At 43.4% G+C, this 26,876-nt stretch overlaps 1 protein-coding gene across 2 annotated transcripts in view; it reads right to left on the reverse strand.

The window, feature by feature from the left end:
• The window catches only part of UNC5D (unc-5 netrin receptor D), a 405,607-nt gene that overhangs the window by 87,210 nt on the left and 291,521 nt on the right, over nucleotides 1–26,876 (reverse strand). Inside the window, exons 6-8 of one of the 2 annotated variants that reach the window (XM_060268544.2) lie at nucleotides 26,087–26,254; nucleotides 20,523–20,687; nucleotides 5,918–5,950 (exon numbers count right to left, since the gene is read on the reverse strand). In XM_060268544.2, the coding sequence (XP_060124527.1) occupies nucleotides 5,918–5,950; nucleotides 20,523–20,687; nucleotides 26,087–26,254 (366 nt within the window). The remainder of the gene's footprint in view (nucleotides 1–5,917; nucleotides 5,951–20,522; nucleotides 20,688–26,086; nucleotides 26,255–26,876) is intronic. The other variant, XM_035140077.3, reaches the window with a different exon arrangement.

Here is a 26,876-nt window from a genome sequence, read left to right on the forward strand (position 1 = left end):
TACATTTCCTAGCAGAAACCAACAATCACAATTTCTCTGTTTGTCTCTCCTCCTCGCCACCTGCTACAAAACTGCAAGCCACTGCAATCTACTTCTTTCTTCAACCCTCCGTTTGCTTGTCTGTGGCGAAGTCCACACATGCGAGAAACACAGTTCCCAACCAGAGAGTTATATATAAGGCTATTTACCACAATTGGTTGCTTCTCAATTATCTTAATAATTGACTTTGATTTTACATCAATGATGATTCATGTGGTCTTAAACTTAATGCCTGTTCCATTCAATAGCAAGCAACGAGGGGCATTTATATAACACATCTCTAATCTCGCAATTTAAAATAAAGAGTTTCATTCCCCAAGGTACCAAAAGGCACTAAAATCGACCTCAGCAGTTTGGCTAGCCCACTTTAAGGATCCAATCGTGAAACAGAAGATGAGGAGAGAATAAACAAAAGCACAGCAGCCAGCCTGACAATTTTAGGTGCTGCTGGGCTGTCAAGTGTATTATACTCTAACAACTGGAAACTTCCCTAAACATCCAAGGTAATGATGAAACACTTTAAAGTCCACCCCACCTTTTCTTTGGCTTTAGCACCACAACTAAGATAGGGCAACACCAGAGGAAAATTCCCAGCAGAAAAAGTGCCTGCTCTTGGCTGTTCAAATCCCATTGAAGTTTATTAACCTATTTAAAGGATCAACCCAGCGTGGAGTGCAAGGAATGAAACGAGGGTCCCATCTGCGCTAAAGGAACATCATGCCACCTTAAACAAGCATGGCTTCCCCCAAAGAATCCTGGGAGCTGTAGCCTGTTAAGGGAGCTGAGAGTTATTAGGAGGGCTTGCCGATCAGAAGGTCGGCGGCTCGAATCCCCACGACGGGGTGAGCTCCCATTGCTCGGTCCCAGCTCCTGCCAACCTAGCAGTTCGAAAGCACATCAAAGTACAAGTAGATATATAGGTACTGCTCCAAGTGGGAAGGTAAACAGTGTTTCTGTGTGCTGCTCTGGTTCGCCAGAAGCGGCTTAGTCATGCTGGCCATATGACCTGGAAGCTGTACACCGGCTCCCTCAGCCAATAACGCGAGATGAGTGCCACAACCCCAGAGTCGGTCACAACTGGACCTAATGGTCAGGGGTCCCTTCACCTTTATTTTCTTCACAGGGCTACAAATGCCAGAGTTCCCTGTGGAAGAGAGATTGATTGTTAAACCACTCTGAGAACCCACTAGGTGCAAAAGGCAGTTCGGAATACTGACTCCTTCCCCTCCATGGAAGCATGCACAAATTTGTCAATTTCAATTTCTTTCAGTTAATCATTTTTGCAGTCCAGTTTTCCACATTTCTGCATTAGTGTTGTTGTTGTTTTTAAACAACTTCTCATTAAAAATAAATAAATGTTAGCATCTTAGTGGCAAATGTCTCCTAATGTACATTTTTTGTAAGTAGTTTTGCCTAAAATATGCATTTCTGCAAACAATTTCATCTAATGCATTTCTATATGGTTTTACTAATATATCCATTTTATGCATACTTTACCCTATAATATATACACATTATCCAGCTGGAGAACAGCGTCATACAATTCAGGGAAGTGCAAATTTGGAAGGACAGGTGTCTTGATGTCTTTTGCATCACAAATAGGAAGGTTTGCATTAAAATCTGAAATCAAATTACTTCCATATCCCCATCCCTGTAGGTGTGTTGCAGGGCACAATATCCTACCCCTGTAGCCAACGCAGTATAATAAGGGGAGAGAGAGCACACATATCAAAATTTTCAGCAAGAAGGCACTGCATTATATTATATTATATTATATTATATTATATTATATTATATTATATTATTATATTATATTATATTATGGGCCAATCCAATTCAGGGTCTGATCCAGCACTTTGCATTACAGGGGGTTGGACTAGATAATCCTTGGGGGTCTTGGACAGTCATTTGGTCAGGAGGAAGGAGAGGAGGTGTACCTCTCCTTCCTCCCCATCCCAATTAATCAGGGCTTTGAACATGTAAATGGGGAGTGGGAGAAGGTGAAATCAAGTTGCCTACGCACCTGCTTCCACCCCCTTGTCCTCGTCACCACACTGCCCCCCCTTTTGACAGCTCTAGATCACTCTGGGACGACCTGATCTGACCTAGGGTGTTTCAGGGCTCCCTCAACTGAATCTGACCAATTCCCAAGTCAACCTGAAGCAGCCCGATTCAGTTCATTATCTGGGATTTGGACCTAGATACAGAGCTTAGCCTTATCTCTTACTACACCAAGAGAACTGTGAGCACGCTAGAGAGTCAGTGGGAATTTGCTGAAGGGAAACATTGTTGGTGGGCACTCAGGACAAAGGAAATCCCTAGGCACCACTATTCCAAAAAATAGAGTTACTGTACATAAAAAAGAGAGATTTGTGCATAGACAACAACACCTTGTCATCTCAACTCCCAAGACTATCAAAACAAAACAAAAAGGTCTGCAGTTGCAGTCAACAAGGATGTAAAGATAAAACGCTCCACAGAAAGACAGGGAGTCAAAACACACACCCCCCCCAAAAAAAACATTCACTCCACAATAGATATTGACATGGGGAGGAGGGATGCTACAGCATTAGCAGCCACAAACAGTTTTCTCTTCCTCAGAACATGATGCAACTAGCATGACCCGAGCCCGCTCAGCCTTGCCTTCCACAAAGATGATGTATGTGATGCGTCCACTAAGCCAGGTCCACAGGTATAGCATTATACTCAACACAGCACTAAGTCGCTGGATCCATGAGCGAAAAGATTTCTCCTGGCACAGCAGAATATTTTCCTGCTTTCCTCCCACCTGTGCAACCCCTAAACCTGTCCTGGGTATTCTCCCAACCCATGAGAGCAGATTTGGGAAGCAGAATGAAAGGTTGGGGGGGGGGGAGATATTCATGGTACTAGTGCTAATCTTTGCCCTGTCACAATTTTATCATGGTCCCCTATCTGGCTGGTAGCCAGTTGCAAAGACCCATTCCACCTGTACATCTACTGCAATTATATTACCTACATTTTCAAAACAAAATTATGTACTAAGAACTCAGGCTTCATCTAGATTAACAAACATAGGAACTATGTGTGGGTTGTTTTTGGTTTTTTAATTAATGTGAGTCATTTCATAGCTTTTGATCCATTTGTTAAGTCTTCATTTCTAACTTTTAAGGCAAATCTTTTTCCTCCCACAAATGCATCATATAATTTTACTAAAGACTCAAATGTTAAGTATTTATATTTTCTGCTACAAAACCCAGAATGAGGGCGGAGGGAGGGGACATGGCTTTTGGCCAGTAAGGTGCATATTTTTAATTCTCCGTCCAATAAATTATTATTACAGAAATGAAGGCGGAATCACAAACGTTTTCTTCATCATCATCTTAAAGTAACTATAATGTGTTATACTCTGTGGCTATGATTTTGATGTTGTTGCAACAACAACGACAGTATCCACTGTGGATGTAGTTGTGAATAGGTCTGTTGATGTCATTGTTTCAAAGGAAGATATATTCTGTGACCTTTGTGAAAGCACCAATCCCACCTACCTGTCCGCCCCTTTGCCAAGTCCCCTTCTCCCACACCTGGCCAACTCTTCCTCCTTTTACACCTCACCTGACCAACCACCCCTTCACAGCTCGCCCAATCCCTTTTTAAAGGAAGGCGAGAGGCACTTCAGAGAGCAGAAGTGCTCCCAACTATCCTTTGAATGCCACTGAGCCACCGTTTAATGGGGGGAGTACCCTGTTTCTCATATTTTAAGACATACCCATAAAATAAGCCATAGCAGGATTTTTAAGCATTCAAGGAATATAAGCCATACCCCGAAAATAAGACATAGTGATAGGCGCAGCAGCAATGCCGGCCGCGGCAGGAGGAGGAAAAAAATAAGACATCCCTTGAAAATAAGCCATAGTGTGTTTTTTTGAGGAAAAAATAAATATAAGATGTGTCTTATAATATGAGAAACACGGTACTTATCTAAACTTGTACAAGTAGATAAGTGAGGCTGGCCTGCACCCCAGACAACTCCTTAAACTCTCCATTCCTGTCTACCCCATCTCTGTTGCCAGTCTCCCTACAGTTCATCTCAAACTCCCCCATCCCCTCACAGCTCACCCATAACTTCCGCATTGTAGGGATGCGGGTGGCGCTGTGGTCTAAACCACTGAGCCTCTTGGGCTTGCCAAGGTCAGCAGTTCAAATCCCTGCAATGGAATGAGCTCCCATTGCTCTGTCCCAGCTCCTGCCAACCTAGCAGTTCGAAAGCACACCAGTGCAAGTAGATAAATAGGTACCGATGTGGCGGAAAGGTAAACGGTGTTTCCGTACACAGTGTTCCATTGCGCTAGAAGCGGTTTAGTCATGCTGGCCACATGACCCAGAAAGCTGACTGTGGACAAACGCCGGCTTCCTTGACCTGAATGTGAGATGAGTGCAGCAACCCCATACAGTGGTACCTTGGTTTATGAACACAATTGGTTCCAGAAGTCTGTTCATAAACCAAAGCGAACTTTCCCATTGAAAGTAATGGAAAGTTGATTAATCCGTTCTAGATGAGTAAAAACACCCCCTAAAGCAGCAGGGCCTTCGCTCCGATGCCAGGCCTTCGCTCCAATGCCTTCGCGGAGGCCGGGGAGCGCTTCCGCGGCTGCAGCCCAGTCGCGGAAGTGCTCCCCGGCCTCTGGGAGGCATCAGAACGAAGGCCCGGCTCCGATGCCTTCTGGAGGCTGGGCCTTCGCTCTGATGCCTTTGCGGAGGCCGGGGAGCACTTTCGTGACTGCAGCCCAGTCGCAGAAGCGCCCCCGGCCTCTGGGAGGCATCGGAGCGAAGGCCCAGCCTCCCCGAAGGCATCGGACGCTCGGTAGGCCTCGGGCACCTCAGTTTACTAACTTCCAAGTTAGGATAATTCGTAAACCAAGGTTCCACTGTAGTCATCTTTGACTGGACTTAACCATCCAGGGGTCCTTTAACTTCCTCATTCCCCACAGCACACCCCAAAATCCTCCACTCCCCCCATCCCTTCAACACTTGCCCTGATTCAACAATCCCACCGTCACTGCCACTGTTCATGGGCAAGATGGGAATGAAGAGGAGGAAGCTTTTTCACCCTCTTCTGCCCTGCCACTGCCGCCACCATTGGCAAAGAGGACATGATGGGGAGGAAGTCTCCCTCAGCAACCATCGCCTGCAGCAGCGACAAGGAGAGAATGGCGAGGCTTGCAAAACCTGCCCCTTGGTGTTCTTCCCACCCCCACCCCCTTTGGTTACCTTCTCCTTGACCTCAATTTCCCTTGCCTGCTGGAGCAGCTCTCCAGCACCATTCTGCATTGTTGCCACTAACACTGCTGAGGCTGAAAGAGTGGCATCAGTGTTGGGTCTGCAGCGACAGCAAAGCTGAGAGGTTGCTAGGGCCTGCCGCGGCCTGCCACGTCTGTTCCTCTGTGACTAGTCTGGGACACTGCCGCTTGCTCACCCACCTCCCAGAAACACCTGCCTGCTGTTCTGTCACCATGCCGCAGCTGTCGTGCCCTTCTAATGATGGCCATGCAAATTGGAGTGTGACAACCAGTGCTTTTTTCTGGGGGGACGCAGGGGTGTGCATACCCCTAAACATTTTGTGAATCTAAGTTTGGCCTCGTTGGGGGCAGTATTTCAATATGAGTAGGAAAATGAGAGTGCCCCTAAACATTTTTGTTAGAAAAAAGCACTGGCAACAACAATTCTTCTTCTTCTGTTTCAGTGTATCTGAAGAAGTGTGCATGCACACGAAAGCTCATACCTATGACAAACTTAGTTGGTCTCTAAGGTGCTACTGGAAGGAATGTTTTTATTTTTTATTTTTACAAATATTATATAGTAAGATGTTAAAAAGTTACATGAGAAGAAATGAACTTACTTTGGGGTTTTATTTCATGAAGAGGCTTTTTATCTAAAAAGAGGAAGTGGGAGAGAGAAGAGAAAGAGAGAAAGTTGCACTTAATAAATGCACAAGGAATGCATTTCCTAGAACACTTTCTGTCCAGCTCTACAAATGAAATATTTCCTCCTTGGCAGCTGACAATAACCATTTTTATGTAATCTCTCTCCCCACCCTTCTCCCGGACATATAAATTTCCTTCTGTTTCTTTCATACTAAAAATAAACTACTTAAAGTGTTCGGGGGAGGGAAGGAGGGTAATTATCAATATTTAAATTTCTGCTCAAATGTCCAAATACACACAAGGACAATTGCAATTCCAGTCAATAAGATTTGTGACACTGATTTCAACAGGATGCAGTTTCTATCCTTATCTGCCCCCAGACGTGTATGGACGAATCTAAGAAGAGTGCAATAGAAAGGATATAATTTAAGATGGCATTCTGCCTTGGGAGATGTTTTAGCTGGTAAAGTGAAATATTCCTTTCCATTGGAATTATTCCACCAAACAGAATCTCCAAGCTCTCACAAGCATCTTTTCCAGATACTACTAAATCTATGCTAGATGCAAGGGAAAACAGTAAATTAGCTGCTACTGGAAGAAAGCATAGGCTGTGTTCAGACAATGGTTTCTGAAAAGCAATGGGTGCAAATTTGGCCAGCATGACTAAGCTGCTTCTGGCAAACCAGAGCAGTGCACGGAAACACGGTACCTATTTATCTACTTGCACTTTGACGTGCTTTCGAACTGCTAGGTTGGCAGGAACAGGGACCGAGCAACGGGAACTCACCCTGTCACGAGGATTTGAACCGCCGACCAGGTCGGCAAACCCTAGGCTCTGTGGTTTAGACCAAAGTGTCACCTGCGTCCCTCACATCATCATAAAGGTAAAGGTAAAGGGACCCCTTACCATTAGGTCAAGTAGTGGACAACTCTGGGGTTGCGGCGCTCATCTCGCGTTATTGGCCGAGGGAGCCGGCGTACAGCTTTCAGGTCATGTGGCCAGCATGACTAAGCTGCTTCTGGCAAACCGGAGCAGTGCACGGAAATGCTATTTACCTTCCCACTGGAGTGGTACCTATTTATCTACTTGCACTTTGACGTGCTTTTGAACTGCTAGGTTGGCAGGAGCAGGGACCGAGCAACGGGAGCTCACAGCGCCACCCATGTCCCTTCACATCATCATAGCGGTAGGGAAATAACAAGCCAAGAGGCTAGTCATTCTGCTAGCCTGGGCTGGAGCTGGATGCTAAAGGGACACAGAGGCTTAATTTGCTCCATGGCCTGAATCTAAGGCCCTGGAAGTCTAATGAAGAGGCAAGGTTTGTTGGTCTCCTGTCAGCCCTTCCATCTTGTGCTCAGATTGTATGTATGTGCAAATAAAACCATATACCCTGAAGAAACCAGAGTCATCAATGACCTTCATTCCAAAAAAACTGGACCCTGGTTAGCCACCGGAACCCCTGGAGTGTCCCGCTGTTCAGAGATTTGGGTGTAGGAACAGAAATGGACGACTTCGGGCATACAGTGGTACCTTGGTTCTTAAACGCCTTGGTTGCCAAACTCCAAAAACCCAGAAGTAAGTGTTCCGCTTTTCTTTTTTTTTTTTCGGAAGCCAAACGTCCGATGCAGTTGTCGGCTATTCTTTCTGGGGCACCTGCACCAATCAGAAGCTGCGCCTTGGTTTTCAAAAATTTCGGACTTTAAGAACGGATTAAGTTTGGCGCTTTTGTTTTTGCTATTTATTTTGCATTTTTGTTTTAGAGGCTTTTTTGGTTAATTCATTTTTGTGACTGTGTGGAACCCAGTTCAGCTACTGATTGATTGATTGTGTGACTGTGAAAATGGATAAAGTCACCCCCCCAACAAATCCAAATAATAACTATCATCAGTGCAGGTAAGAATTTTTATTTCATTTTTTTTTTCATTTTTATTATCTACAATACTTATTTATTTTATAGTACAGTACATTGATTATTGCTTTCATTTTGTGGATCAATGGTCTCATTAGATAGTAAAATTCATGTTAAATTGCTGTTTTAGGGGTTGTTTTTAAAAGTCCAGAACAGATTAATCTGTTTTGCATTACTTTCTATGGGAAAGCACGCCTTGGTTTTGGAACGCTTTGGTTTTGGAACAGACTTCCAGAATGGATTAAGTTTGAGAACCAAAGTATCACTGTACAATACATAGAAGGGTTTAAGCCTCCACTTCATGTTATCACACACAGAGAATAATACCAGAAAGAAATATACACGTAGTAGTGATGGTGGAAACAACTGCAACGTTCCACCCGAGTTTTTTCTGATCATAGAAATAGATGCTGTTTCCTGGTATGCATCTCTGCACCAAACACTCTGCTTCACACTTTTGCTTTTCTGTCACTCACTAACCAACGCTCCAAGGTGCAAACTAGCCCACAGACTCATACATAATGCATTACAGATAATTAGCTAGCAGTCTCTTGAGGAAGAATTACATGTTAGAAGCAAGCCCTGATGGCTGCTTAAAAGGGGGGGGGGAGAGAGAGAGATAGCAAAGTAGGTTCAAGAAGGGGGTGAATTTCAGCAGAGAAGCAGTGGGTGGGAAAGGTGATTTTAAAATGTGTATCTTCATTAAAGCATTTGAAAACAGCACCTAAGGATAAATGTGGACTATTTGCATTGAAGTGTGTTGTCATAATATTTGAAAATTACCACAGAACAAATAATTTAAATCGTTGTGGCGAATTAAATTCATGAGTAATATTTGTAAATCTATGTACTTTGGCTTGCAAAAATTCATAATACAGGAAATCCAGTTCTGGACAAATGAGTCAGAATGTGGTATTCAACCCCTTCATCAATAGCTCTTTTCAGATGTTTATATTGATTGTAAAGCAAAGGGGGTGTAGGACAGTATACTACTCTGTTCCCCACCCCAATAGCCCTCCTTGAGTTGGAGGTAGGGTTGGGTGACTGTCAATTTTTGTATCTCTCAGTTTCTCATTTTTCCAATTTCAGTTTTCCATATTTCCACCTCAGTTTTCCATATTTCCACCTTAGTGATTTTTTTTAATTTAACGTCCTCATAAACATTCATCAGCATTTTAGTGGGAATTTATCCTGATATAAAGACTTTTTGTAGGCGATTTTGCCTAATATACACATTTTTCAAAAATATTTCCTCAAAATACAATGCATTTTTTTTTTGCATGCAATTCCCACTAATATACACATTCCTATACATACTTTACCCTAATATATGTTCTCAGGGGATTGTTGTGGCTACTCCTGAGTAAAGATGCTCCAGTCCACTCTGTCTTTAAGAGTTTTATTGTGCATACTATTTACAGTGCAGAGACCTCAGAAAACATGACTGCCTAGTCGCTCCCAGAATCTGGCAATACCGACTTCCGGTTTCTGGTCCAACATAAGAGCTTGGAGACCCCAAAACGCCTCCCCTTCGCCCTACGTCTGGGTGCGTGCCTCAAATGGGGCGCCGGAAGGGGCTGTGTCCCATCTCCCCTTTGTTGGCTGGGACGTTGCTGTGAGTCCGCTGCGTTGCTGAGCCTTCCTTCCTCTACTGGCCGTCTGAGTCAGTGCAAGGGCTCAGCAGCATCTTGGAGCCCTCCCTCCATACTGCTCCAGTCCTCATCTCTCCCTCCTGACCCGCTGCTGACGCTATCGCTGGGCGAAGTGCTGCTCAGGACGACTGGGGGAGGCTCCCTGTAAGGAGCCCCCCCCCCCTGACATATGCATTTTTTTTGTGCTGCAGCACTACACTGAAGATTTTGGATTTGTGATATTTGAAGGATGGCTATGTCACAGTTCATTTCAGGAAGGGCAAAGCAGGTAGGTTCACCTTTAAATACAAATTGAATCAAATTTATTCCCCGTGCTTATTGGGAGGGAAATCTTCCAAAGGGAGGCTCACCCCCCATTTTGGAATCCTGGCCATTCTAAAATGTGTTAGGATCATCTGTAAGTACAGGAACTCTCCTACTTCAGACACCCACCTGTCAGTTTGTGGAGGACAATGCAAGCAGCATCAGAAAGCAAAATGTGCACACTTCTCCCCACATCCTTACTTGTATTTGATTCACATTTAGGGTGAATGCCTGAAAAAGGCTTGCAGGGCACATTTGTGTGCTTTTTTCACCCATTCTGAAACAGAGGGGACCAAGATTGCTTCTGGTATTTTGCATACCAAATTCTAGTATGTGTTCATACATTTCTCATTTACCCTTTCCTTCCTTTTCCTCTGTTGGGTTTTTTATTATTATTGTAAACCCCTTGTGGCAGGAACCATCAAACCATTTTTTAAAAACTACAAAGATGGTTCTCTATAAGCAAACAAGTACAGTGGTACCTCTGGTTACGAATTTAATTTGTTCCAGAGGTCCATTCTTAACCTGAATCCGTTCTTAACCTGAGGTACCACTTTAGCTAATGGGGCCTCCCGCTGCTGCTGTGCCGCCGCTGCACAATTTCTGTTCTCATCTTGAGGTAAAGTTCTAAACCTGAGGTACTACTTCTGGGTTAGCGGAGTCTGTAACCCGAAGCGTTTTAAACTGTATTAGTGTGCAAAAAATGCAAGAAATCAACTATTAGTTGATATATCTACTTAGAAGTACTTATGGATGTGATGACAATCTTATTCCAGGTGCAGAACAATCATAGGCCTATTTATTGAGGAGTAAGGTAAAACGCAGGTGGCGCTGTGGGTTAAACCACAGAGCCTAGATCAGAAGGTCGGCGGTTTGAATCCCTGCAATGGGGTGAGCTCCCATTGCTCGGTCCAAGCTCCTGCCAACCTAGCAGTTCGAAAGCACGTCAAAGTGCAAGTAGATAAATAGGTACCGCTACAGTGGGAAGGTAAACAGTGTTTCTCTGGTTCGCTTCTCTGGTTCGCCAGAAGTGGCTTTCTCATGCTGGCCACATGACCTGGAAGCTGTATGCCGGCTCCCTCGTCCAATGATGCAAGATGAGCACCGCAACTCCAGAGTCGGCCACGACTGGACCTAATGGTCAGGGGTCCATGTACCTTTTTAAGGTAAAGGTAAAGGGACCCCAACAGTTAAGTTCAGTTGCAAATGACTCTGGGGTTGCGGCACTCGTCTCACTTTACAGGCCAAGGGAACTGGCGTTTGTCCGCTTCTGCAGGCAGCTTTTCTGGGTCATGTGGCCAGCATGACTAAGCCGCTTCTGGCAAAACCAGAGCAATGCACAGAAATGCCGTTTACCTTCCCGGCGGAGCGGTACCTATTTATCTACTTGCACTTTGACATGCTTTTGAACTGCTAGGTTGGCAGGAGCTGGGACTGAACAACAGGAGCTCACCCCATCGTGGACTCGAACTGCCAACCTTCTGATTGGCAAGCCCAAGCGGCACAGTGGTTTAACCCACAGCACCACCCACGTCCTTATTGAGGAGTAACTCTATTTAATTCAACGATATGTGCTTCCAAGAAAGTGTGTTCAGGAACCCCTGTCTTGCAGGGTTCCAGAATGTAGGGGAAAGTCTATGTGCAATGCCTACATCCACACCTAACAGGTGGGTGTTAGGGGAAGGTCTAGAATCACAAATATGCAACCTCACTTTAGTCACATGATGCATGCATAAGAGAGACTCCTTTTGGAGGGAAGATGCATCTACATCTTTTCTTGCAGATTTCCCTACTGCTTACTAATACACAATTCTATTTTTTTTTAAAAAAAGTTTGAACACTAATTCAACCCTTCAGTGAAATGCAGTGAAATGTGGTATCCAAGCCCTCCCTTAAGCAGTGGGAGACTGCACTGTACTTTTAATGCATGCTTATGCCGTAATGATCTGTTTGATGTTTGAACACCTGCTCAACCCCTCCCCCTCCGCCCCCCCCCATTTACAGGGAACGTGTCTGGAAAGATGCAAAATGAAAGGTAACACAATATCTGCTTTGAAGACTGAGGCACTGGGAAGAAGAAGAAAACAGCGTTGACACATGTTCTACATGTAGCTTTGCATTTCAAGTACGCACACCAGCTTGACCCAAGCGCCTTCTTCCAAGGAAGCCAGAAAGGAATTCTTCCCTTCGAGATTGAAATGTCAGAATGAAAGCTGCTGTGCATATTGAGGACAAACTTCTATCATTAAGGGCACAGCAGGAAAGGGGCAAAATGCATTCTAATAAAATACTTGCAATGAGATTTCTCAAACGTTCTATAAAGACGCTACCCACTCACTGACACAAATTGCAGAACAATGGGGTTTTTTGGGGGGGTATTCTTTCCATTTCTTAGGCTGGGAGAGCCAACATAGCGGTGCCCTCCAGATGTTGTTGGACTACTGTTCCTATTGGTCTAGGCTAGATGCTCTAGCACCTGGAGCGGCCACTATCTAGGCAAAGTTCAAGGATGCAGGGAACTGTAGTCCAAAAACTGGGGGGGGGGGGTGGACTACTCCATTCTCTGCCAGAGGCAGAGGGAAAGAGGTGAGGCTCACCTCCACATAGAGAAATGACAACCTGTTTGGGGTTCCTTGGGGCAGGGACAGCAGTCAGGAACACAGAAAGCTGCCTTGTACTGAGTTTGGGCATTGCACCATCTAGCTCAATAATTCCAGCTCTTCTTCTTCTTCTTCTTCTTCTTCTTCTTCTTCTTCTTCTTCTTCTTCTTCTTCTTCTTCTTCTTCTTCTTCTTCGTCTTCTTCGTCTTCTTCGTCTTCTTCGTCTTCTTCGTCTTCTTCGTCTTCTTCGTCGCCAGGTAAGACTGTATTCCTTAAACACGGTTTTAACAATGAGTCTGTAAGTGATTGTGAGGCCAATTCTGGACCCACACATCCTTCCACAGTGAGGACATTGGTTTCCGGGCAGGAGTTGATCTCGGTGTGGATTTGCCAAGCGTGCCTTCCTCTTAGCACATTTCTCCCTCGCGTCCTGAGTTTGAGTGTCCCATGACACCTTTGGTAAAGGCTGTTTTCCAATCGGAGGACTCAGAGGCAAATGTTTCCCAATTGTTGGTGTTTATACTACAGTACATTTTTAAAAATTTGCCTTGAGAGAGTCTTTAAACCTCTTTTGTCGACCACCAACCAGCATTACGCTTTCCATTTTAAAGTTCGGAATAGAGTAGTTGCTTTGTAAGCTCTTTCGATTAGAGTCCTCCCAGCCCAACTCAGAGATGCTGGTGATTGAAAACAGGCACTCTGCCACTGAGCTGCAGACCATCCCTGCACCCTTCTCCCTATAACTCACACTATTTATTTAAAAAATAATAATAATAAAATTCTTCCAGTAGCACCTTAGAGACCAACTAAGTTTGTCATAGGTATGAGCTTTCGGGTGCATGCACACTTCTTCAGATACACTGAAACAGAAGTCACCCGACCCTTATGTATAGTCAGAGGGTGGGGAGGGGTATTACTCAGAAGGGTGGTGGGACTGGGTGATTGGCTGTTAGGAGTGGTAAACCTGTTGATGACTGTTAATGACTGTTAATGACTGCAATTGGTCTTGCAGGAAAAAGCAAGGGCTGAGGTGCTAAAGAAAGCTTGATCATGTAAAATGAGATAAGAATCCAGTGTCCTTATTCAGACCAGGTCTCTCCATGGTTTTAAGCTTGGTAATGAATTGCAATTCAGCAACTTCTTCAATTTCAGCCTCCATGGCACTCTGTACCTGTCCAGGTGCCCTGCAGTCTCAGTGTGTGACTTATCACCCTCAAAGGTGCCGAAGGACACCTTTCCACCAAAAGTGACCAAATAAACAGTGAACCCACTTTATCCGCTCCCCCCCTCCTTTCTCATTCTCCCTCTTTTTAAAATTAGGCCAGGTAGCAAAAGCCCGGCCAGTTCCTGAGTGGACCGGAACTGTGAGCCGTGCACTGCCAACACAAAGTTTGAACAAGGAAGTTGGGGAAGAAACTCTGAATGACAGAGCTTCTGAATGACAGAACTGGTTCACATTATGTTTTTGGCCTCACGAAAGGAACAGCGTTAGCAAGTTGTGCCTGCAAAAAAAATAGCCTCAGAGATTACTTTTCTGAGGCATTGCACTACGTTTCCTTCACAATTCCCCATGGGGAAAATCAGAGCTCGAAAGGCACATATTGAAACAAGAAGGAAAGGGGAGATAGAGAGGTGGAGAAAAGGAACCAAGACAGGATAATTGCACCAATTCCTACCAGCTGAGAAAGCAAAAATAAACAGGGGAAGCCTGAAGATTATTTGACATATACATATAGTGTGACACACAAAGGAGTAAAGGGAAATGGGAACTTGAGAAATTTTATTTCTGTAAATTGCAGTACAAACTGGTCTGATCTGATCCACACCTGTTACGGAAATACCGTAACAATACCAAAATGTATTGCAAAATGACAACTTTAGAATAAAATGGGTATTTGCCTAAGAATTTCTGTGCTTTTCTTTAAAAAATAAATAAATCACAGATTAACGCAGAAAGAGGACACAATGGACTAATGAATAAGCACATGTCAGACTGACATAGACTGAAAATAGACTGATCCATTTTCTGGAAAATATATATATCATTCACATAGTTGAGAAAAAAATATTCACTTAATATTTCATTCTGATTGAACAAAGAGAGGTAGCTTGGTGTTCTGGATAAAATGCATATTCCTAATTCAGATAAAGGAACATTGACCAGACATGGGGAACCTGTGCTGATCTCAGCTTTATTCTTGTTTCCTACCGATCCTCTGCAAGGGCTCACTCTCCTTCACAAAAAGGGAAGCGCTGGAGCTGATGTTGTTGTTGTTGTTTAGTCGTTTAGTCGTGTCCGACTCTTCGTGACCCCATGGACCATAGCACGCCAGGCACTCCTGTCTTGCACTGCCTCCCGCAGTTTGGTCAAACTCATGTTCGTAGCTTCGAGAACACTGTCCAACCATCTTGTCCTCTGTCGTCCCCTTCTCCTAGTGCCCTCCATCTTTCCCAACATCAGGGTCTTTTCCAAGGATTCTTCTCTTCTCATGAGGTGGCCAAAGTATTGGAGCCTCAGCTTCACGATCTGTCCTTCCAGGGAGCACTCAGGGCTGATTTCCTTAAGAATGGATAGGTTTGATCTTCTAGCAGTCCATGGGACTCTCAAGAGTCTCCTCCAGCACCATAATTCAAAAGCATCAATTCTTCGGCGATCAGCCTTCTTTATGGTCCAGCTCTCACTTCCATACATCACTACTGGGAAAACCATAGCTTTAACTATACGGACCTTTGTCGGCAAGGTGATGTCTCTGCTTTTTAAGATGCTGTCTAGGTTTGTCATTGCTTTTCTCCCAAGAAGCAGGCGTCTTTTAATTTCGTGACTGCTGTCACCATCTGCAGTGATCAAGGAGCCCAAGAAAGTAAAATCTCTCACTGCCTCCATTTCTTCCCCTTCTATTTGCCAGGAGGTGATGGGACCAGTGGCCATGATCTTGGTTTTTTTGATGTTGAGCTTCAGACCATATTTTGCGCTCTCCTCTTTCACCCTCATTAAAAGGTTCTTTAATTCCTCCTCGCTTTCTGCCATCAAGGTTGTGTCATCTGCATATCTGAGGTTGTTGATATTTCTTCCGGCAATCTTAATTCCGGTTTGGGATTCATCTAGTCCAGCCTTTCGCATGATGAATTCTGCATATAAGTTAAATAAGCAGGGAGACAATATACAACCTTGTCGTACTCCTTTCCCAATTTTGAACCAATCAGTTGTTCCATATCCAGTTCTAACTGTAGCTTCTTGTCCCACATAGAGATTTCTCAGGAGACAGATGAGGTGATCAGGCACTCCCATTTCTTTAAGAACTTGCCATAGTTTGCTGTGGTCGACACAGTCAAAGGCTTTTGCATAGTCAATGAAGCAGAAGTAGACGTTTTTCTGGAACTCTCTAGCTTTCTCCATAATCCAGCGCATGTTTGCTATTTGGTCTCTGGTTCCTCTGCCCTTTCGAAATCCAGCTTGCACTTCTGGGAGTTCTCGATCCACATACTGCCTAAGCCTGCCTTGTAGAATTTTAAGCATAACCTTGCTAGCGTGTGAAATGAGCGCAATTGTGCGGTAGTTGGAGCATTCTTTGGCACTGCCCTTCTTTGGAATTGGGATGTAGACTGATCTTCTCCAATCCTCTGGCCATTGCTGAGTTTTCCAAACTTGCTGGCATATTGGGTGTAGCACCTTAACAGCATCATCTTTTAAAATGGATCATGGATCAATGCCTTGTCGTGGCGAAGGGGCTTGAATAACTCAGAGAAGCTATGAGCTATGCCATGCAGGGCCACCCAAGATGGACAGGTCATAGTGGAGAGTTTTGACTAAACGTGATCCACCTGGAGAAGGAACTGGCAAGCCACTCCAGTATCCCTGCCAAGAAAACTCCATGGACAAAGACAACAGGCTGGAGCTGATAACATCTCTTAAAAACAAAAACAAAACATAAGCAAGTGGATCCACTATCATGTATGAATGCAGGCTTAATGGCTCAGATTCCACTATCATGGTTTCAGATTGGAAGAGCGGCAGTTTTGTCCATGTGCATGGACATAAACTCAGTGGTCTTGCCAGCCAAAAGTTTCAGGACTTGATGGACAAAGTTCCAACTCCAAAGAGTATTGGTCTTTTGATGCTTTCCAAAACAAACTGCAATTATTTCAAAACGCAGCCACCAGGATGTCGGGAGCAGCAAAGCTGCCTCACCACACTGTTGACTCATGTTAAGTTTGTGGTCTACTAGGACCCCTAGATCCTTTTCACATTTACTGTTGTCAGAAATAAGCACAACTACTTTTCTACACTTGTGTCTCTTGGCAAAAAGGGGGAAAATATTTCCTGGACTCTTGGTAAGATGACTAGCAAAAGGATCTCTAAAGCACAAAGTTTTCATTTTTTTATCTCATGTTTTTATTATTTTTGCTTTGCTATGTTCCCAGCAGTGCATCCTTAACTTGGATCTGGATACAACACTAATCCTTTTGGAAAGAAATCTGCTATTTGAGCTTGTGTCTAGCAGCACAACTGGACAAAAGTCAAGGTTTTGTTTTCTACAAGCTTAAGCAAAAGGCAACATTTGAAGCCGCCCCTGTCTCAAGGACCTTCTGTTCTATCTGATGGGATTTAAATGCAAGCTTTTCACTAAAGCTAGTGGCTACATGAGGAGCAGATGCCTGTAACCAAACAAACAGTACACTAATAGGAAAGAAGATAGGAAGGGAAATGCCTAGGATCACCTTATTTAATATAGTTTCAATCAGCTGCAGAGCTGAGTTAAAGCACCTAAGCACAAAGGCATCACTTTAGAGACTAGCCTGGGGGAATGTTGGCTTTGTTGCCATCAACAATCCTCTTTTTGCATTTTAGTTTCTTTCAGTTTGGACATTCTACTGCAGTTCAGCTGCCACCAAATACTACAGTACCTACTTTGTCTCACTGTCCCATAATTTCATGTAATTTACACAAGTTAAAGTTAATTAACAATGCAATAGTTTCCACACCTTTGATTTCAATGCAAAGGAAATGCAGTTCAAATGACGGACAAAATGTCATTGGTTACATATCATTTGCAGACTGAAAACAGCAATGAACACCAGTCGGTATTGATTTCTGTTCTGGACATGGGGTGAATAAATGAACATTGGTAATTTCCACTTCTTTTTTCCATTTCCATCAGAATTCATGCCCCTGAAGATTTCCCATGAGGAAATGTAGCCCTCAAGATGAAAAGCATTCCACATCCCTGGCTAGGGCATCATCTGGTCTAGGACTAGGGCTGTGAGTAAAGACATGAAAATGAACTTCCAGAAGCTTCAGCAGCCTGCCTGACACTGGGTTCCTCATCATGACCAGCAAAAGCAGAACAATTTGTGCAAAATAAATGCAAGGAATCAGAATCTGAGTTACTCATTGTTTTTCCAGAACTGTAAAATATTAACAGGTATGGATCCAAAATTATACCACTTAAATGCAAAGTGAGGTTCTCGGTGGCAGCATTTGCTATGGTTGTTCTGTCCAACTGTGAGCAAGTATTTGGTTTATGGATGGCCAGTTTTTTGGGTCTTTCATCCCACAAGCAGCAAGTAGCTTTTACCCAGCAGTTTAAAAGAAAACTAGGCAAAATGGGATGTGTCCAGGGGAGGATTAGGAAGGAGACCAAGTCCTATGAGGAATGGTTGAAGGAGTTGGGCATGTTTGCCCCAGGGAAGAGACAATATGATGGCCATCTTCAAATATCTGAAAGGCTTCCACCTAAGTGATGGATCAATTTTTGTTTTCTTTTGCTCCAGAGGAAAGGACACAAACCACTGAGTTTTAATTTCCAAGAAAGGGGATTTTGAGTCAACATTAGGAAGAAACTTCCTGGTGGCATGAACTGTTTAACAGTGGAACAGTTAAAAGGTGATAGACTCTTGTTTGCTAAACAGACTGGATGGCTATCATTCAGGGATGTAGGTAGCAGTGGATTTCCAGCATCAGCAGGTGACTGGATGAGATGACATTTGAGGTCTCTTCCACCTCTATGACTCTGTGATGCATTTTAGCTAACATGCATAGTGCAAAAATACACATAGAAATACAGGGGTTTGCCTAATGAGTACCCATGGCAAAGAGTTCATTTCTTGCACAGCAAGACGATCAAGCAGAAAACAGCATGATGGATTCACAGGAACAGAACTCAATAGATGTCCACAGGTCTGTACGCCAAGGAGTCTCGCTCTACAAGAATGATCATTGCTTGCAAGGCTTTAGTAACCTCTGCCCTGCAGGTCTATTTAGGCCTGGTATGAGTTCCAACTTAGCCTGCCAAGCCGTTTTCTCAAAACCACATCTACCCACCCCACAACTGACTTCACATGTGATGTCAGGCATACGGCAGATAAGTGTGCGATCCCAATAGAACAATCAGGCACTTAAAGTGAGCTCCTGATGGTTCCTTTGCAAGTGGGGCTCACTGACAAGAGCTGATCAGCGCTGACAGCCGGACGCACTGGGATTGGCTGCACCAGCAAGTTCCGCATCAGGAACCTGCTAGTGCAGCTTAAGGGGCCTTGCTGTCAGCTTGCCAGTCTTCAGAGGGAAAACATCAGTTTTCAGGCATGGTCTGAATCCGAACTGCCATCTGCAAACAAACTTCAAGGAGGTTTGCTCTGTCTGATCAGCTGATCAGAGATTACAGTGAGGCCCTTTGAAGTTGTGAAGTGGCAGAATGATAACAGCAGGTGATTGACAGGTGGATGGAGGCTCTTGCTTACAAGGAAGTAAGAAATCCTCAGTCAGGCAAGTAACTGTGCAGGCTCAGCTGCAGATTCAAGGCTCAAGCGTCAGGGTACATCTGCTCAAGATGCTCAGAATTGGACAAAAGCAACGAACACGTCCCAACAAGTTTTCCACATGCTGCCTGCCAAGTTTTAAAAGATGCGGTATTAGCACGCTCATTCACAAGACTCACTCACCTTGTGGGGATGTCAGGATTGCAAACATGCACTCCTATGTGGTGGGTGGGTCTGCTCCCACCTGCAATGTGGCACCTGGTTCTAGGCATCAAGCCTGTGCCCACATGTTTGGGCTTCTGTTCAGTTGCCGTCACCTCTGGTTCCGCCTCCCCACTCAGTTAATTGTTTGTTGAGGGACATTTTACCATATCCAATTCCAAATAGCAGTTGGTATCTCCTGTCCTAGATCTCTTTTCCAATTATTTAGATAAGTATTAATTGATGTTTTCTTACATCTAGAACTTCATGGGGTATGTGAATGCCCAAGCAGTGCCTTCAGCTAACCCCCAAATAGAAACAGAAATCTGCCTTATAACCAAGTAAGACCATTGGTTCATCTAGCTCAGGTATTGTCTACACCAGAGATTCTCAAACTTTCTATCTCTAGGGCTCACTTCAGAGGACTGGACTGAAGCCTACCAATTGCAACATGGTGATGGGGAAAGGCAGAATTTGACACTGCCAATTACTAACATCCCTTTTGTATTGATATTCAATCCATTTTAGGAAAATTGTTCTCTGTTTCTGATCCACGCTACTTGAACATTTCTTTTTATTCAATTTCTGCATCGATCTATATTTTAAGGCTAGGGGAGGGAGGCACCACTCAAAATTCTAATCTGCAAATTAGTTTGAGAGATGTGGATCAAGCTGATTCACATAGGAATTTGCAAAGATCAAATCTTCAAACATCCCCATTCCAAAATCAAAAGAGGACTCTGTAGGTTCACTGCTAATCTGGACATACAAAGAACAGAAGGAAGTTCCTTTCAGTCTGTGCGACCTTCCTTTGACACCATCTGTTTCTGAGAAACTGACACATGTTGGACCATCCCAAGTAATCATTGATAAATTATTCACCACAGGAGGAATCCAAAACTTCCCTTCCAGCCAATATAACCCTTTCTATGGACTTCAAAGGATTTGAGCTCCAAGCAAAAGACATCGGCAGAATGAATTTCAAAGCTATGAACACACACACATGCACACACCACACACAGGCTCCTTTGTCGACAGATTTCACTGCAGACAACTCTCTCCAGTCTGCAACATGAATCATAGACTTGGCTGTGAGTCTTAATTTAAGGGACAGAGAGGGAGGGGGAAAGACATTGGCTTTCCATGAAAGCTATTTACCTTGAATGCAAAGTCCTTCAGTGCAGTTTTCTGACTCTTGGCTTGGGCCTTCACAGAATTTCCCACCATTCCGTGGAGGTGGAGCAGTACATTCGCGGATCCTCATGTGCTCACACTCGGGACTGCAGACCGACCATTCACTCCACACCTCCCAGCCACCATCCACTAAACAGAAAGGAAGGAATTCACTGTTGCTTTAAATGGCAAATTCTTTGATCCAGAACTCATTTGGGACACTTTGGTAATATAGGTGAACTCCCATACAGGCAAGATAGATGAAATCCTTACCCCATCATTTCTCAAATTCATTCCAGTTTTCCCACCCATCAGAAGGTGGTAGACACTCCATTATATGCTTGATTTTTTTGTTTGTTTTGTTTTGTTTTTAAAGCAGAGGTTGGATGGTTACCTACCAGGGATGGTTGTAATAGTGAATATTTTGCATCACCAAGGGGTTGGACTAGATTATACTTGAGGTCATGTTGAACTCTGTGATTCCCTGATCCATCAAACCCAGATCTGAGAAACATGTGGCCCTCCAGATGTTGTTTGCCCCCAAGTCCCATAATCCCTGCATTGGCCATGCTTGCTGATGGGAGTTGGTCCACCATTATCTGGAGGGGTGCAGAGTCACCAGCCCTGATCTAGCCTGAAATCTGATTTATTTTTGCTCTGTAATGTTCAACCAACCATAGATCACCTGCAACCTTTCTGCTCCTTATATGTTGAGCGCCCTCCTGAAACACCCAGGCAATGCCTTCAAACACTTCTTGGAACTCAACTTCTCCCACTCAGTTATCAAGACAAACCCTTAATCCAATGGTGAGAAACTTTAGCCCTCCAGTTTTTGATGGATTCCAGAGCCAATCAGCCCTAGCCAATGGTCAGGAATCATGGGAGGTGCAGTCCAGCAATGATGTATAGGTCCCCTTGTACAATGTCTCATGGTTATATATTCTGTGTGTGTCCTACTCAGGAGGACCATTGAGATCAACAGACTTTGAGTAAAATTTAATTTAACATAATCCTGTATCCCAATATCTTAGCATAACTAAGCCTAAATATGTATAACTAATCTTAATACATTGTTATGATCAGGATTCAATTAATGAGTTCCATCAGCAGAGCAAAGACTTTTGCTCATGGACAGTGCTTTTTTCTATTAAAAATGTTTAGGGGTACTCTCATTTTGACTCAAGAAAATCACCATTTTATAGTTCAAATTGGAAAAATAAATACAGTAAATGGACAAAAGTACAAAGATTCACAAAATGTTTAGGGGTATGCGTACCCCTGCACACACCCCCCGAAAAAAGCACTGCTCATGTCTGCTCATGCAACAGAGCTTCCCTCTCCCCCTCTATCTCTCACTCCTCCTAGTAATTGGCTTGGGGGTGGGTGGGAGAACCCCCCCCCCACACACACACAGTGAATGGGAGAAGGAAAGGGGGGGCTCTTCTATCTAGAAAAAGAAAATGCTTACCCTGATAACCCATCACTTTAGCATGATGTTGGATTCTTCCCATGATCTCAGATAAGAACTTTTGATGTAATTTTGGGGGGAAGGATGGGGGAGGGAGCAGGGAAAGCCTTTGAAAATATTTTGGGGTGGTTGGCTTTGTGATGGATCATTGCTACCCCTTAATACACACACATTCATTTTTTTGGGGGGGGGAGGCTTTTAAAACAGATGTCAGAGGAGGTCTTCACAATGGCTGGCATCCCCCATCCTTTCAATGCCCCTCACATAGCTTTTTCTTTGGGGTGGTGGTGGTAAATAGTCCACACCAGAAACCTTGGTTGGCCCCTGAATTGTTTTATGAAACTAGAGTCTGAATAAACCAAAGTTTGCTAAGAAACAATGGTTTGTTCAAAAATGTAAGCTTTTGAACTTTCACTCTCTGAATCTTACTTGGGGATGAGGAGTTGGGGAGCAGGAACATATAAATCTGAGGGGCATTGCAGCTTATACATGATCTAAAACAAGGTTTGTGATGACCTGAACTGGACGTTATCTTCACGCCAGTATCTTGTTGGCAACTTGGAATCTATATTCTAGTTTAGGGGTAACCAACATGCTGTTTTCCAGATGTTGTGGGACTCTAACTCCCATAAATCCCAGCCAGTAGGTTCAATGATCAAGGACAAGCATAGGCAAACTTGGCCCTCCAGATGTTTTGAGACTACAGTTCCCATCATCCCTGACCACTGGTCCTGTTAGCTAGGGATGATGGGAGTTGTAGCTCCAAAACTACAACTTTAGGAGGGCCAAGTTTGCCTATGCCTGATCAAGGAGGATTGAAGCTGTACTACAGCAACATAGCAGATGCTTATAACTATCCCTGAACTGCAGCATTTCAGCTTACAGGAGGAAAACCTATGTTTGAATGCTTTGCTGTAGAATAATCCCCTAACCACAGAAAACTAGAATGTCAGGGACAACAGCAGGCTAGAACTCTTCTCCCTGACATCTAGCTTTGTATGTGCACAGAAGGTTTATATGTAACTATTAACTGAACACATAAAGCTGAATGGTCCATCTGTTTGTTTTATATACTAGACCTCAATTACACCATGCAAAAAAGGTGAATAAAATCTTTTTGTAGGGGGGGGGGAACCTCACAAAAAACCTAGTGAAGTTGAATTTAAATCTCAAAACTGCTGTACAAGATTACATGTGCTAAAATTTATCTGCTATCAAAGAGAAGCCTAAATGGCTTCTTTTAGGTTGTATCTCTTCCCCAAATTTCTGTGCTATTTTTTCCCATTCATTTGGGCTGCAGCTACAATGTTTTTGAGAGGGGAGAGAAAGATTGCCTGAAGCAAAAAAAAAAAAGGAGGAGGAAAGAAGCAAAAGCAGAAATGATCTTGGGAGAAATGCTGACAGCTGGAGACTCGTTTTCAGACTTATTTGGAATCACAGGAAAGGGTTCATAGTTGACCAATTTTACATCATATGCTTTCATCATATACCCCTAGAGAAATCTGCAATCACATGATGCCCCATGTCCACATGATGCAGAAGGAAAAGCAATTTGGAATGCAAAACATACCAAAATGTTTATTTCAGCAGAAAGGCCAGGTAGAACGAGCTGACATATTGGGGTCCATAATTGCTCTACTCAAGCCCCAAAGTGGCTCACCAGGTAGGGCAGACCTACTGTGCTATCTCATTGGCATGTAGGCTGCCATTGCTTACCAGGAAGGAGAGGTTGGAGCAGTGTGAACATGCTTGTGGAGCCAATCCAGCGTTCCTTCTTCTGCATTTGCACCGCACCCACCTCTTCTCCTGCCTGGTCAACAGTGACCCACTTGCTAGAAAACAAGTATAGTGAACTCCACCCAGCCCAGCGTGCGCATGAAGCTTTTCCAACTTGACCAAACCATGGTTGGCATTATGTCTGAATAGTCATTTAATAGGAATATCTCTGGTCTTTTGATGAATAGTCCATTCATCAAAAGACCAGAGATATTCCTATTGAGTATAATGCCAAAAGATCTGGAGAAAATAAAGGTAACATTACTTATGTATGGAACAACTGCAGGGAGAGTTCTAATTGCGAGAAATTGGAAGAATAAGGCAACACCAAACATAGTAGACTGGCAAGCCCTAATGATAGAGTACATGCAATTGGCAAAAACAACTGGTAGAATAAAAGGACAAACTAAACAAAAAGTCAAAAAGGAATGGGAAATTTTTGAGGAGTATTTGAGAAAGAATAAATTGAAAGAAACCCCATTGGCAGAAATAGACTGTACCTTGTAAAATTAACTAGTAGATATTATTTGGAAAATTATAATGATTGTTTATAAGTCACTGTGCAGAATATAATGGAAATAATACACAAACCAGCAAGTTTAATTGAAAGTCTGTTCAGAATCTGGTGAAGAAAGGGAGAAGACGAAAAAGTAATAGAACATCTGATCTTTTAGTATTAATCTGTGTTTATTTGTCTGTTTAGGTGAGGTTTTGTAAGGGTGAGAAATCAGGCAGGTATGTATGTATGTATGTATGTATGTATGTATGTATGTATGTATGTATGAATTAGTTGTGAAGGTATGTGAGAATTTGTCAAGTGCGAGTATGGGTGTTGTAATTGTGACAATAATTGTTTCTGTGTAATTTTCTGTTTTAAACAATAAAGATTTGATTTAAAAAGAAAAGAAAAAATAGTCCCTTAGAGTGAAGGGAATACTGGTTCAAAAATTCAAGGTCCAATCAGCTCTAGGGGTTGAGATAATTCTGACATGTACCTGAAACATGACAGCTAGCCTTGCAGTTCTCTTGCTAATACCCACAAGATATTCAGGATCAATATGTCTAACAACTGGCTTAGAACAGCTCACTTCCTGCCTTACAACTCCCTGTCCAGCTCTTTCTCACATTGCCCGTGTCCCAATTATGCATGTTAACAGAGGCAGTTCAAAAGAAATGCTAGATTCAATAAATTCCAATTTAAAGCCCGTAGACATGAAACAGACACCCACTGTGTTCAATGAGTTTGGGATAATGAAACCTAAAGAAAATATGCATGCATTTTAAAAATTGGACAGTGCATATTGGTAAATTTTCGTTTTTTTTTGTTGGGGGGGGGATCCTCACATACAGGAAAATACAGAGATGACCACTGGCCATGCTCCAAGGTCTTATCATGTCGTTGATTGCAGACTAATGATTTTGTTAAAACGGAAAACGTTTGTGATTTTTTTTTTAATCCTCATGAAAATACGTCAGCATTTGAGTGTGAACTAATAATGCACACCTTTGTATGCAATTTTCACCAATAAACACATTTTGCCTGAGTGTTTCTTCACAGATATATGCATCATAATGTACACTTTCCCCTAACAATTGTTTATATAAACTATTTGATTGTAAAAAATAAAATAAAAAATTACATCAACGAAATGAAAAAGAAAGAAAAAAAGAGTGTGGATTTCCAAGGACAGCGTATTTCAGTTCATGCATTGTTTCAGAAACTTTGTCCTTTGGTAGGTCTGCATGAGACTGTAAAATGAACTGAATTTATTTTGCATCCCTGTCCTCAGGTGACTTTGCATATTGCAAAGAGCTCAGGAGGATAACAGCCCCATATCCTCAACTTCAACTGTGGGCCTGTGAACCATTTAAATGTAGGCCTGTCAGACCTCACCCCATTGGCTCTGCTCCACAAGGCCTCCTCTCCCCACCCTCCTCTCCCATCAACTGTTACCTGGGCCAGCCATTCCATCAGGCTGCCTCAGTGGGAGAGTTAAGACCCAGGACTCATGTATTCAGCTCTACCAGAGGCTTAGTTCCATTGGCACTTCCTGCCTCTGAACTGTGCCAGGTGGTCATTAGAAGAACAACTGTTTAGATTAACTGGTACACGTGTCTGGATTCTGATTTCCCTCTTCCCTCCCAGTCCCTTTTGCCTTGTGTGGTGAGTGTTTAGATTGTAAGCCTGCAGATAGGGACTGCCTTGCCTTGAATGTACGTAAGTCAACCCGGGAGACCTTTAGGCCGAAGAGTGGCGTACAAATCCTCTAGATGAATAGTAACAAATACTGTCTCACTCTCTCACCAGGGCACAATGAAGTGCAGGTAATTTTCTGCACAGACATTCCTTCACAGAAGGCACCTCCGTTGAGAGGAGCTGGGTTTGTGCAGGTCCGTGACCTCTTCTGCCATCCTCTGCCACATCGTACGTTGCAGTTGGACCACTCTGTCCATGAAGACCAGCCTCCATTCACTGCAACCAGAACACATATAGGGAGGTGGGGGAGTAGGGAAGAGGGGGAAATCACATTAACATTTGAAAAGAACAAACCTTCATTTCATGCCCTTCCATTTTCAAGCTCTCTTTTTTTTAAAAAAAAAAAAGTCCCGCATGTTAAATTCCAAAGCTCAGTTGTAGACACTGCTGCCTAAATAACACTGGGATGCAATTATCTAAAGGATTTGGTGTCAATGTGTGGTCATGTTTGAATGAGGCAGACTTATATGCCAGAAGGTGCTGAGGATGACAGGGAGATGGGGAGGCTGCCACCCTAATTCTCTCCAAACACATTCCATTTAAGGCACAATCAGATTCCTCAAAAGGCAGAAAAAGAAAAAGATGAACAGTGGTTGTCTAGGCATCTTCTATCTGACTTAATAAAATATAATTTTGCAGTTTAAAGAGAACAAAGGCAGTCAAGCACAAAAGAGGCAGGAAACATTCCTTTTCAGTTCAGATTTGATTAACAAGCTCTCCTATAGATAATGAGCTGTTACAGGAACCATAGATGCACAGTTTTATTTTGACTGACCCCTGGCAGGAGGAACTTCCTCTCCCACCAAGGGCCACCTTACTTTGAGGGCAATCTGTCAGG

The sequence above is a fragment of the Zootoca vivipara genome, chromosome 14 (genome assembly GCF_965207765.1).
Source record: "Zootoca vivipara chromosome 14, rZooViv2.hap1.1, whole genome shotgun sequence".
NCBI classification, from domain to species: Eukaryota; Metazoa; Chordata; class Lepidosauria; order Squamata; family Lacertidae; genus Zootoca; species Zootoca vivipara.